This window comes from Nannobrachium achirus (genome assembly GCF_963921795.1).
Source record: "Nannobrachium achirus genome assembly, chromosome: 20".
Classification (NCBI taxonomy): domain Eukaryota; kingdom Metazoa; phylum Chordata; class Actinopteri; order Myctophiformes; family Myctophidae; genus Nannobrachium; species Nannobrachium achirus.
This window is the reverse complement of record NC_137827.1, coordinates 26367009-26380596: the sequence shown is the minus strand read 5'-3', so window position 1 is coordinate 26380596 and position 13588 is coordinate 26367009. Positions and strand designations below refer to the sequence as shown.

Below are 13588 nucleotides of genomic sequence, written 5' to 3'. Positions count from 1 at the left end.
AGTCCTGTCTGTTTCAGACACTGCAATGCACAGTGGAACTCCCACAACTATGTGGAAGGCAACAGAGAAGACATTGCATATTCACAAGGTTTTGTGATGAGAGGCAATGTCAACAAAAAGACTGCTCAGTGCTCATGATGAGACACAAAGGGACAATTGCCTTCTTGACCCAGCCACTTAAAACTGATCACTAAAAACGATCTTCAATAATAATGTGCTCAAGAAACATTTGACACATTCTTTCCAGGTTTTTGGCTTTGGCACTCCGTCAAACCATTGGATCCGTGGTTGTAAATATTTTGGAAATGCGAGTGGACATTGTTGCCTGGGATTGTCCTAAAGGTTATCACATACATGGACGTGTCATTCTGTACATGCTACATTGTCCATCAGGTCTACGTGCAGTGATTCTCAAAACAAACAGCAGAGAGCATTAATTAAGTCCAACAGTGTACACTTGAAGCACTTGATCAACGCTGTTGATTTGAAATGCTTCGTTCGTTCATGTTACCTTTACAGATGTGAATCTCATACACTGAGATCCGAACAGAAATCTCAAAACCTGATGGTCAGGTAATGCTCAACCTTTGACTTTTCTTTTACAATAGGTGTTATCAATTTTGGGTGATATTTGTATCAATGCAATTATTTTGCCGTCAGGCCACTGTAACACTTTAGTGTGAAATGACAAATTACACAGAAAAAATACCATTATTCACTTATTACTTATTCACAAATCAAAATATACTGAATATGATTTTATTCAATTCATTTTATTCAATAGATTCTTTTTTTATACAACTGAAGCTCATCTCTGTTTAGTGCATTTAGGTTCAATAGCCTAATAGCCCTTAGTTTTTACAATGTATTTTTCAGCTTAATACACAAATATCTTCTGGCAGATTGCCTTTCACTTCGGGTTTGCAAGGTTGAGAAATGAGAATTTCAGAGCTACCCACGAAAAAAGATAATTTATGTAACCGTATGTAATAAATGTGATGTTTTCTGAAAAGGTGATATGTATTAGCAGTGTCCATAGAACAGTGGCACCAGCATTATTTATATGCAACACTCCCTGCATGCAAGCACATTTATATTTTATAAATAAACTTGAGGTACAGTGTGCCTCTAGGTTACAATCCTGTGACTGGAGTTGGACAAGCATGTAGATTAATGTCTGTCAAAATATTTGAGTAAATCAGGTTGAAGCCATAGGCTGATACTGAATTTACAGTAAATGATTTTTGAATAATACACACAGCCATATCACTTCGTCATTTCACCTCCTGCTTCAGTTTAGCTTGATTGAAGTCTTCTCTCACCTTCAGAAGCAGATCAGGGCAGCACAGAACATCCACAGCTGTCATAGCCAGGGCTTTGGCGGTCCTCAAGGTGTATAACTGAGCCTTTTCAGCTCCTAGAGGGGAAAAAAAAGAGTATGAAAATGCATAGAGTTGCTTGGCTGGAAATAGCCCTAGAATGGATGTGATCATATTACATACATTTCATGTATTCCAAATACACAGCCATAGATCGGATCTATCTCCTTTGGGAACATAGATGTTTGGGAAGCACAAATGTATGGGGCACACAATTGACAGGTGCATAGCGATTGATGTGGGTTAATTAATCACACCACCTCCAATTGTGTGCCCCGTACATTTGGAATTACATTCATTTGGAGTTTTGTCCTGCACTCATTTCTGGCCCTTCACCCGGAGAGAATGTCGCCCGTTTACAACTTGTGGAAAAGTGGAGATATTTTACTAAACACACTGTTTCCTGCCAGAACGTTCAAATGGATATGAAACTACAGGACAATATCTGACACCAAGTCTTAGGAATTAATTATTGGGTGAGTACACACGCAGCGCGGATAACTTTTATGACACAGAGCTCAGTCTGCTAACCGGGTGGGAATAGGACCGATCTATGTCTGTGTATTTGGAATACATGACATGTACAGTGTATGTAATATCACAGCCTTTCTAGGGCTAGGCTGGAAAGGAAAAAATAAAATAAAGCTAAGCGAATTAACACACCTGTTCCCAAAATAACAAATGTGTACAGTTTGTGACTTACCTGCTGCTTTGGTGTACTCCTTGGTGTGATTCAGTGCATCTGAACCAATGTAGAAGAAGGGATGGATGCCAGGGACTACAAACGATACATTACCAAAGTCAGTGGAACCTGCAAGGTAATTATTATGAATGCAACCGAAATATTGGTTGGAATTGGATGATAATCATTGTGCAACCTGTCAAACATATGTACATATCAGTCCTTGAACATTCATTACAGTGACACATTCAAGGTGATCAATTTGTCGCACAGACAGTAGTGGCGGTTCTAACTTGCCCTGTACGAGAATAATATTACAGTATACTCAAAGAGATTATATAGCTGCATACCTTTATATTTTATGAATTTCTCCTCTTTCTTCTTTTTCCTAAAATAGATGTCTTATAACCCTTTTTCTTATCCATTTAGTACTGTATAAAGTTATAGGTACAGTATGCTATTTGATAGACGCTCCCTTGCTCACCCTACCTCATGCTTCCAGTGGGGACTCTGGGGAGGCCTAAAGTGACATAGCTGCCCATACATAAATCCACACATGAGAGCTAGCAGTAAATACTATAAAAGATGCAAATTAGCTACATGGCTCTGGTGCAACAGATTAGTTCCTGTTAAATAAATAAACAAATCAGTATCAACAAACACTTATCAACACAGTTCATACTTGTTGATAAGTGACACGCACGCACGCACGCACGCGCGCGCGCACACACACACACACACACACACACACACACACACACACACACACACACACACACACACACACACACACACACACACACACACACACACACACAAAACATATTTAAATGGCCAATAGCAAAAGTAGTTCTGAATCTATTGCTCCTGCATCTTGGAAGATGTAGCGGTATGTGGCTGAATTTAATTGTTATATCTACTTCACTGCTCAAGAACTTTATTTGTTTACACCTACCGCAGAAGTCATTTGGTTCCTCCTGAAACTCTATTCCCAGCGCCTTCCCGTTGTTTTCATAGAGATTTGCCAAGGTGACATTGGGTAAGATGTTAGAGTAGGCAGAGTTTGGGTAGATTATCTCCACCTAATGATATTATTAGATAATTATCAGTTAGATATAACAAACAATTTGCAGTGCATATTTATACTGAAGAATGGTAGGCTAAGGAAGTCTGAACATGAAGTCTGTGATTTGAATATGCGAGCCATAAGAACACAGAGCACAACACAGCTAACATAAAGCAAGAGCACAGTTTTGAAGCATACATACTTCACAACCAGTTGCCAATGCGGCTGACCTGAAGCATGATTCGGCTTTGGCCGTGAGATCAGAAAGATCCTTCATGAATGGTGTGCGGAGGTAGAACTCCATCTCAGTGTAGTCAGGGATAATATTGGGCACCACCCCTCCATGTTTGATGATGCCTAGTGAAGAAAAGCAAACATGCAATAGGAGGGGATACTTAATACCACTTATTCACTGATAGGGATTACACAATTCTGTGTACCATAACAAGCAGCAATCAATTACTTTTTTACTTTAAAAGACAGAAATGGTTGTACATTTTACCCATTGGAGATACCATTGAAGCATCCCTCTCTTTGTGAAAAGCTACATGTTTTTACTTTGTTTTCTAACATGCTTGTCACGTGTTGACATGCAACTTAGTATTGTTGGATCTTATTTGAAGAAAATACTCAGCATGCATTTCAAAATCTGATCTTTGACACTAATATCCTTGAATGCATCCAAAGTGAGTAACATGTGTGATACAGTTGATATATGTAATGTTTCACATTTCATCATATTTAAAAGGTAACACACACAGTATAATTACTGATGTGTACTAATAACTGTGACTGTGATTACTGAGACCTGCCTGTGGTCATCGGAATATCAAATGACAACAGGGTCTGTGACAACGTGCCGTTACACTTTATGAAATGAAAATGTATCGTTGTCATCAATTCAAGTCAAAGTTATTTACACTATGTACTTCAAAATAAAAACAAAAATGTGCAATGGTTCAACATATACCGGTAGATAAAATATAGATTATAGAAAGGATGAAATAACCATGAACTAAAAGCTTGTGAAAAGCTTGTAAAGACCACAGATACAGGATAGGTGGGCACAAGGGACATCTGGGCACCTCGGTGTAGAATTGTAAAGTATACATGATGTGAACATGCCGTGAATGTCATGCACGGTACTTCATTAACAGACTTAATTTAATCCATCAGCTTCTGGTTTATGCCCCAAAATAACTGTATTTTAGCTTTTTCTGAGGCCACCATAACCTTATCTTTTTCTTTTTCATTTATTCTACAGTAGGTATGAGGAGACCTTTATCTGATGATCGTCACAACTATAATAACCACAACTTCAAATGTGCCCGTTCTCTCCTCACCGTGGAGTTTCCAATTAGGTTTGAGCTGCTGCCTGAGGACAGAAAGGTTGTTGTAGGCCAACACGGCAGCATCCAAAGCATTCACTCCCTCCCAGGGGTAGGCAGCTGCGTGGGATGCTTTCCCGTGGTACTTTACAGTCACGCTACACAAGATTAAAAAAGAAAAGAAAAGAAAAAAGGAAAAAGGTTTTAGGCTTGACAGGAAGAATGGCAAAACCGTAATATACTTTGTCACACGGCAGTGTCGGCGTGCCCCCATGAATAACAGATTCTCTATCAAGAATGCGGTGCATCCATAGACTGTGGGTTGCATCGCAGTGCATTTTCAGCCATAGCAGCAATGTCTGTCCTTCAATTTGTTCCCAAAAAACCCATCTTGAAAATGATATGAAAATGAATCTTGGCTGCATTTCCATGGGATTTTTGCTGTGCATGATCCTGAGAGGATGACCCATTGATAATGGATGACCCCCCCCAACTGATCTGGCCTCATGACCTTGACTCTAGTGCCACCCTCAGGTCAAAATGTCAAATGTGCACACATCACCTATGGGTAGTAGATTGTACTCACTAGTGAATTAATGTGGCTTTTCCTCTGGGGCCACCCATCAGCCAACATCTCTAGCACAAGATAATACATCAGATTTATATAGCGCTTTTCAAGGTACCCAAAGTACCCACGGAGAGTAGAGCTAGGTGGGGAAATCAAGTATAAAGAGGTGGGTTTTGAGGGAGGCTTTGAACATGGCATGGGTGGGGGTGGCTTTTATGTGAGGTGGGAGTGGGTTCCAGAGGGTGGGGGCTGCAAATGAGAAAGCCCTGTCGCAACATGTGTGTTTATTTATTTTTTGCTTCATGGGTGAATTCCAGGAGGTTGGCATTGCCATACCTGAGGGGACTGGAGGGAACACGAGGTTTGACGAGGTCAGAGAGATAGCATATACAGACGAGGTCAGAGAGATAAGTTCTGAATCTACTTACTCTGTGATTGAAGTACAGGGCAGGAAGGCAACGTCCTGCTGAGCTGGGTGAGCCATGAACACCAGGTCTACGTCTCTGAAGGCTCCTGCCTTTATCAGGTCAATCTTCCCTCCTACGCTCTCTTCTGCAGGAGTACCCAGGACTGTTACCTGCATGAGGACACCATGGATTATGTCGGGGGTCTTCAACGTTTTCAGGCCAAGGACCCTTTAGCTGCGAGAGATATGAAGCAGGGACCACCCACAACGAATTGTATAAAATTGACCACCCACTACGTATTGTCGTATTGTATAAAATTGTGTTGCAGATTACACTATCATCAGTGTAGGTTGTTGCATTAATGTGTATTTTTAGACATTGAACCACTTGAATCGTCAATACTTATTCTGCTCTTCTTTTCTCTCTGCATCAAACCTCTTTGCCAAGAATAGCAGATCTACAAGCTCACAACGCCTTGCAGGGCGAGGCGTTGTGAGCTTGTACATCGGCTATTTTTGGCTAATGTTCCACACACAATAGGGATACTACTAGGGTTCAAGTGGTCATGGTGCACGGTGCACACACACCAAAATACCTATGAGAGTGGAATCCGCATTCCGCCAATGCATTTCAATGAGAATTGAGCGTGCTTTGCAGAAATCCTCTACTGGCATGAAACCGCTCCATTCTCATTGAAATGCATTGGTGGAATGGGGATTCCACTCTCATAGGTACTTTGGTGTGTGTGCACTGCAGCCTAGAAAAAATAAAGTTTCTATCACACAAAGATTTGGAAGACACCCTCTTGTAACTATGAGGACCTCACAGGGATCCCGGTCCCGGACCCCCTGTTGAAGACTCCTGGTTTATGTATTGTGTGTGTGTGTGTGTGGGTGTGTGTGTGTGTGTGTGTGTGTGTGTGTGTGTGTGTGTGTGTGTGTGTGTGTGAAGTGATGTAAAGTAACTAAGTACATTTACTTAAGTACTGTACTTAAGTACAATTTTGAGGTATTTGTACTTTACTTGAGTATTTCCAATATTCAGTACTTTTACTTCTACTCCACTACATCTCAGAGCAGAGGCAAATATTGTACTTTTATTCCACTACAATTATTTCTTTGACAACTTTAGTTATTAGTTACTTTGTAAATTTTGATTATTATTACAAAGCATACATTTAACCACTTCAGCTCTGTATAAATGTAGTGTCCATTTGAAAATAGCAGATCTACAAGCATTGTAAGCTTGTAGATCTGCTATTTCCAAAAGATTTATTTTATACAAACTTGGGACATTCTGCATAATGAGTACTTTCTACTTTTGGTACTTTAAGTACATGTTGATACTTTTGTACTTTTACACAAGTAGATGTTGGATTCTGGACCTTTACTTGCAGTATTTCTACATTGCATTATTGAGTGTGTGTGTGTGTGTGTGTGTGTGTGTGTGTGTGTGTGTGTGTGTGTGTGTGTGTGTGTGTGTGTGTGTGTGTGTGTGTGTGTGTGTGTGTTTGTTTGTTTGTTTGTTTGTTTGTTGTGTTTACCCATTTTGTTTTCTTCTATGTTATAACAACTACAAAGTAGGCCTATACCTTTACACGAACAGGGAAATGTGCTTGTTTTTCCAGTGCACATTTGAGCCCCAGTGCACCTGCAGCGCCCACTTCAGCTATCAGGTTGTGCCCGCAGGCATGTCCGATGCCTGGCAACGCGTCGTACTCGCAGAGGAATGCGACGTTCACAACGCCGTCCCCTTCTTTCCCACCGAACGGACCCCACGTGGCTCGAAAAGCGGTGTCCAGGACATAGTGGCTCTCCACGCTCCACGCGTCGTCCGCGGAGAAAAATCTCACGAGCCGGTCGTGAGCTCGTCTCTCCTGGCATGCGAGTTCTGGACAGCTCCACAGATCTGCACTCAACTCGAACAACTCGCTGTGGAGGTTGTCTATGCAGAGCTGAAGCTGGTTTTTCATTTCCTTAGATTCCATGATGATGAGATGGTGCACTACCCTGTTGTAGTGGAGTAGAACGTGGTTGATTGATGATGAGATTGAGAATATATAATATGTTGGCTGGTCTGCAACCAGTGTGGGACCAGGAAGTAGCTGAAAAAACTCAATTGACCATGAGGCAGGCAGTGGTGGGAAAAGTATTCACATGTTTACTGCTATGTAGAAATACTCTGATACAAGTAAAGAGTCCGGAATTCAAAATTCACTGAGATGTAGTATTGGAGTAGAACTTTAAAAGTACTGAAAATAGTAAAACTAACTCAAAAGTGTACCAAAGGATAGGACAACCAGGACTGGAACAGGACACGATGGGCGTGATGAGACAGCCATATGACAGACAGACAGACCTTTATGACCCTGAAACTATGTTGTCATAGCAACACCACACAGGATGAAAGAAACACATACAAAATTATTGAATACGTAGGCTGATCGCCCTCTGCTGGCTGGGAGCGCACGTTGCCTATATTTGGCATAGCAGTGGGCGTGGTTTACTGGTGCAATTTAAAAAATCTCCCATTCATAAAAGAAAAAAAAGATCATCATCATGTAATTATTGTAAGCTTAGAATCAAGCCATCCAGATTCTCTGAAAATAAAAATAAAATTGCTAAACAGAGGGCATTTATTAAATGTATATCATATATTTATTTTATTTTGTATTTATTTTCACAGAATCAAGGGTTATATGGTCATGATTCACCAGGATCCTGGATGGCTTGATTCTAGGCTTAAAATGATTGACTTTTGGTAAAAGTCTATGTGAAAAATGAATGGGAGATTTTTTTAGTGGCACCAGTATACCACACCTACTGCTATGCCCTATTCACAATTATGTGGGATATTCTGTTAAATTGAAACAGACAGTAGGCAGTAGCCTATATAACTCTGCATTCTTTTATGATATAGGCCTACTTTGTCAGGATAATGTATAAGCCTTTTGACCAGGCTTATGTGATTTAAATAATCATAGAGGAGATGGTTGGAAGGTGGTGGTTATTGCTTCTATTCCATATAATAATGTCAATGTCTCTGCTAACACAATAGAGGGTGCCAGAGTGACAGAGGCTGTCTTTCTCCCATGTGTCACTCAGCACCATTCATAATTTGGCAGCATGGCTCAATAAATAAAATAAAATCATTTATTTTATACTCATTTGCAACAATTGTTGATTTACCTAATGTAAAAAATTGCTATAGGGCCTACACATTTCAGTATTAAAAAAAGATCCTATCGTTTTCAAGATTGGGTGTTTTGTTGCATACAAAATAATAGCTACCAATATTCATCTGGCAGTCAATAAAATGAACCACAAATGTATGAATAGTAAAAATAATTAATTAATTAAAGGCTAAGACCCGTGCATTTATCTTTTCATGGCTACTGAATTGTCAGCATTCGCACAACAAACAAAACAATAAATCACTCTGAACTCTGAGAGCTAGAGATCTGACCTAGAAGTGGAACAAGCTCAATTAGTGCCAAATGAATGCGGACAAGAGTCCACAGCTGTCACTGTGTGTGTGTGTGTGTGTGTGTGTGTGTGTGTGTGTGTGTGTGTGTGTGTGTGTGTGTGTGTGCTGTGCGTGCGACCGTGCGTGTGTGCCGTGCGTGCGTGCGTGTGAGAGAGAGAGAGGGGGGGGGGGGGTTCTGGGAGGCATGTTAAAAAAGTTTGTCGGGTTTAGGGTTAGGGTTAGGGTTAGGGTTAGGGGGTTTGTCTCTACCTGACTGTGTGCATGTGCTTTCTTTTTGCGTGTGCTTGTTTGTTTGTGTGTTGTTCATGGGTAGGATTTGTGTGTACACGTGTGTCTGTCCCTGTATGTGCTTGAGGTTAATTGGGGGGTCGCTGTCACTCACAAGAGGACATGTTGTCGAACAGCACCAAGCAAGCTGTCACCAAGCTGACATGGCCTGTCTGTCAGCTTGGTTTACGCTTCATTGATGCCACTGTCCATTGTGTGTCAATGAAGTGACATGGAGTCACTCATGCATTGGCTATCTTATTCAGGGATTTGCGTTGTGAGCATGTGGTTTATTTCACACGATTCATCCTGTTTTTGACTTTTGCAGCCAACACTTGGACAAACAGAGAACTTGAAGAGAGCACTGCTTAGCAGATAGTTAGTACAATTTAGTTTTAGAGATTCAGATCTGCCTCTATATATTCATTCGTTTTTGGTGTCTTTTTTATGCCTTTATTGATAGGTAGGAGGTGACACGCGGCAAAGTATCGAACTCGAAAGTGCGACACACTGTCAGACCAGATTACCAGCCAAGGTGCCTGGACCACTATGCCATTGGCCCCCGGGGGCGTGCCTCCATTTTCTGCTGTGACATTGAGGTACAGGAGGGCTGAACCCACATGATCATAGCTTTATTTATTATGTATGTTACAGAGGTTTGCAATTAGACGGCATGTATATATTTTTTACAGCCTGTGGTTTAAACCAACACAACACACACATTTAATGAATTATTGTGAGTCACAGCTTAAGTCTCAAGGTGTCAGTGTTTCACTAGTGATCTTTTTACCATACATGGAGTGAGGAAAGTCTGAAATGAAAATACCGGTATAGGTGCTGCACTGAAGGCCACATGGGTTACACTAGAATGCTTTAAATAACAAATATCAATCACATGTGATGCATCATATAGTATTTCTGTTCCATGATATATCTCTCAGCACATTACGCATGCGCTTCGCAAACGTTCAATATTTTTTGTATCTCATAAGATGAAAATGTAGGCCTAATCTTTCGCCAAGGTGATCTATCAGGGTGAGAGCACCAAGCCTGAGATAAATCAGAGAGCTATAATATGCTAATGAAGGCATCACAACATGTCCCTTGGGGAATGGGGCCTTGACAGCTCCTATCACTGTGGAATGGGGGATGAAACAGACACCACACACACTCGATGGATGGATGGATGGATGGATGGATGGATGGATGGATGGATGGATGGATGGATGGATGGATAGATAGATAGATAGATAGATAGATAGATAGATAGATAGATAGATAGAGACAGACAGACAGACAGACAGACAGACAGACAGAATCATTCAGAAGAAGACATTTTGAAGTAGCTTCCTGCTGCTGACACTGAAGCAGGGGTCATAAATATGTCCGTAGACAGCTAGACAAATGTGTCCGTGGCAAAGACTTGGTTTTCTTTTTTAAACACCATTATAATGTTCTTATTATGATCATAAGACCCAATTACTTAATGTCAAGCCTCCAGGTTTTCTTCAGAATACTGTATGTATCACATCATGTATTTACCACGACACTATGGCACATTACATTAGGAGTCCAACTAGTAGTCGTTCACAAATGTTTTATTTGTACAAATGGAACCAAATGTACCCGTAAGTGTCCATTTGATTCAGCACAAAGGGTTGCACCGCACATTTGGTTCCATTTGAACACTCGCAGTGTTACAGACCTGTAATGGTCATTCACGGCTAGCTCTTTATGTTTTTCTGGTAATAGTAGTGTCCACTCATTTTCTATGTCCGTGGCAAAATTGCATGGCGATGACCCCAATATGTCGTTATTTGTATGAAAATATATACAGTATATGTGCGTTTGCGGCTCACCTCCACCCAGTGGCGTCAGTTCAGAAAAAGCTAAGGTATGGCAACATGACTGATGTTGGCGCGCGCAAGACACCAGTCATGTTGCCATACCTTAGCTACAGGCATGATACCCCCATTTCTACGGTTTCTTGGGCTGGATATGTCAGCCTGGAACAGTTGTTCAAGTGCAGCTAAACTTGGCATGTTAGTAAAGGTGTCACAATTGACAAAAATGCATTGCACCTGTGCAGCTGACCTACGGAACCTGGGAATATACCATTCTGTCAAGATGGGGAGAATACAAGTGTGGAGAATATAATTAACTTGTTAAAGTGACCATTTTGTAGAAATGTTGCATTTGTAGTTATTTTACTGTAATTTAACAACATAATAACCCGAACAGATAGACAAAGAGACATTCATGGATTTATATTTATAAGTATAACTTTTATTTTCCCCCTGGACCCAGGGTATGGCAGCTGCATACCCCTGCCATACCCAATTGACGCCCCTGCCTCCACCCCTTAACCTCACGGGAAAGTGTTTTTTGCAGGTCGTTCAGTCAGAGTGTATCAAAAAATCACACTCGTGTGAACTGAGCGGTGGTGTGTGTGTGTGTGTGTGTGTGTGTGTGTGTGTGTGTGTGTGTGCAACAGCGCCCCTCCCTTAACATGTGTGGTCAGAAAAGGTTACTGCAGGCTACAGACAGACACAGAGACAGACAGACAGACAGACCCACACACACGGCCACGTATAGGAGCGTTGTGACCACCGCTCAAAAAGCAACTGGGTTAAGGCTGCGGAAGCATGTGATTGGCTGCATGAGGTGACGAAAGTCGCAGGGATGGAGATACACCTAAACCTAACCTACCCTAACCCTAACCTCAGTAAAAATAACGCTGGTGAATGCTAACCTGCCGACACGGGTGAATGCTAACCTGGTGAATGTTAAACTGGTCGGACCATATAGACCTACTCTATATGGGTCGGACCAACGGTGCTTAACTCAGTTGCTTTTTTGATACACTCGGACTGAAAGACCTGCAAAAAACACTCTCCCTTAACCTCAAGTCATATAGTTTGTGCACAAAGCCAGACACATGGCTGATGCGCCTCATTTTAAACATGAGGTTCCAGTCGGCTGAGGAGAACTGACAATGTGTCCACCATGCCTGGTCTGACCTGTCACCACCACTATTAAAGAAGGAACGGCCCCGTGGGCTGGAAAGTAAACACCCCTCAAGGCATGATTTCCCACAACAAGCAGCTTGCTTGGTATTTGGATGGTATACCCTACAGGCCTTTTCAAGTGTGTGTGTGTGTGTGTGTGTGTGTGTGTGTGTGTGTGTGTGTGTGTGTGTGTGTGTGCGTGCGTGTGTGTGTGTGTGTGTGTGTGTGTGTGTGTGTGTGTGTGTGTGTGTGTGTGTGTGTGTGTGTGTGTGTGTGTGTGTGTGAGACGGAGAGAGAAAGAGAGAGAAAGAGCGAGGAATGGAGTTGAGTTGAGAGTGTGTGTCTGTGTTTGCTTGCATGTGCAAATTGACATCTCCTTGCCTGTCAATTATGTCACATCAGTGCACTCGATGGCATGGATTTTCTCTTTGAGCTGGAATATATTATCACCTCAGGTTATGCATGTTTTTCTGCATCTCTGCTTCTCGGGGGGTTTTATTCTACTCCATTTGCCCATATGGCAGCTTTATGTGTTACGTGTTGGAGAACAGAAGGCTATGAAATAGACTTTGTCTCTTTATTGGAGCGAAAAAACACTATTTTAAGACCTGAGGAAAATGCATTTCTTGTCTGTCTTACTGAACAAAAACCTGAACCATATCCATCTATAAAGTTTCCTTACTCGTTCATTGATTTTGTTTCTCCACACCCTAGCAGTTGATAGAGCTGTCATTCTCCCATACAGCACTGTTTTCTCTTTGTTAACAGACCCTGTGAATTGATCGTCTGTGGAACAGGGGAGCATGAGCAGTTCCCTAAACACCACACTATAGCCTAGTTGGAATCATCAGGGGTGAGTGAAAAGTGTGTGAGAACAACACAGCACATACACTGAGAAAAAGGAATTGAAATCCTTTTACAACAGTAAAATGCTATTTTTCCGCAACCGGTCCACTACATCTCAACATTTTGTTATGGTTATTCCATAGACATCATGTTTGATCATTTCAATCCCATATTACCAGTATTTTCCTTCTGCTGCAATTGCACAAAGAGTAAGTATGACTAAAACATTGATGTGCACAGCGAAGTTAAAGGGACACAAATTCAAGAGTTTGATTGATTGATTGAAGACTTTATTAGAAGTTTGCATAGGAAAAGGTACAGTTTCATGACGGTACAGTTCACTGGTACAAGGTCTACTAAAAGGAGATCCATGAAAAGACTAAGCTTATTTCCACTGGAAACCATTGAAGTATCTCATATAACATTGAATGACAGACAAATAGAACACAGTACTATGCAGTAGATATGTAAAGAAAAACAAAAAAGAAGACAGTAAGTCTAAAACAAACAGTATATACAAAGAAGGGGCAGGGGAGGGTAGGGTTGGGCTA

The 13588-nt window shown here is 41.3% G+C and overlaps 1 protein-coding gene across 1 annotated transcript; it reads right to left on the bottom strand.

Annotated features, from left to right (window-relative positions):
* Positions 1–1274: 1274 nt before the first annotated feature.
* LOC308306036 (peptidase M20 domain-containing protein 2-like) lies at positions 1275–7417 on the bottom strand (the record flags this gene model as incomplete). Its single annotated transcript, XM_080750936.1, has 7 exons — positions 1275–1417; positions 2083–2190; positions 3017–3143; positions 3330–3484; positions 4471–4613; positions 5452–5600; positions 7022–7417. The coding sequence occupies 7 exons, from the start codon at positions 7415–7417 to the stop codon at positions 1275–1277; spliced, it is 1221 nt and encodes a 406-aa protein (XP_080607062.1).
* Between the last annotated feature and the right edge of the window lie 6171 nt (positions 7418–13588).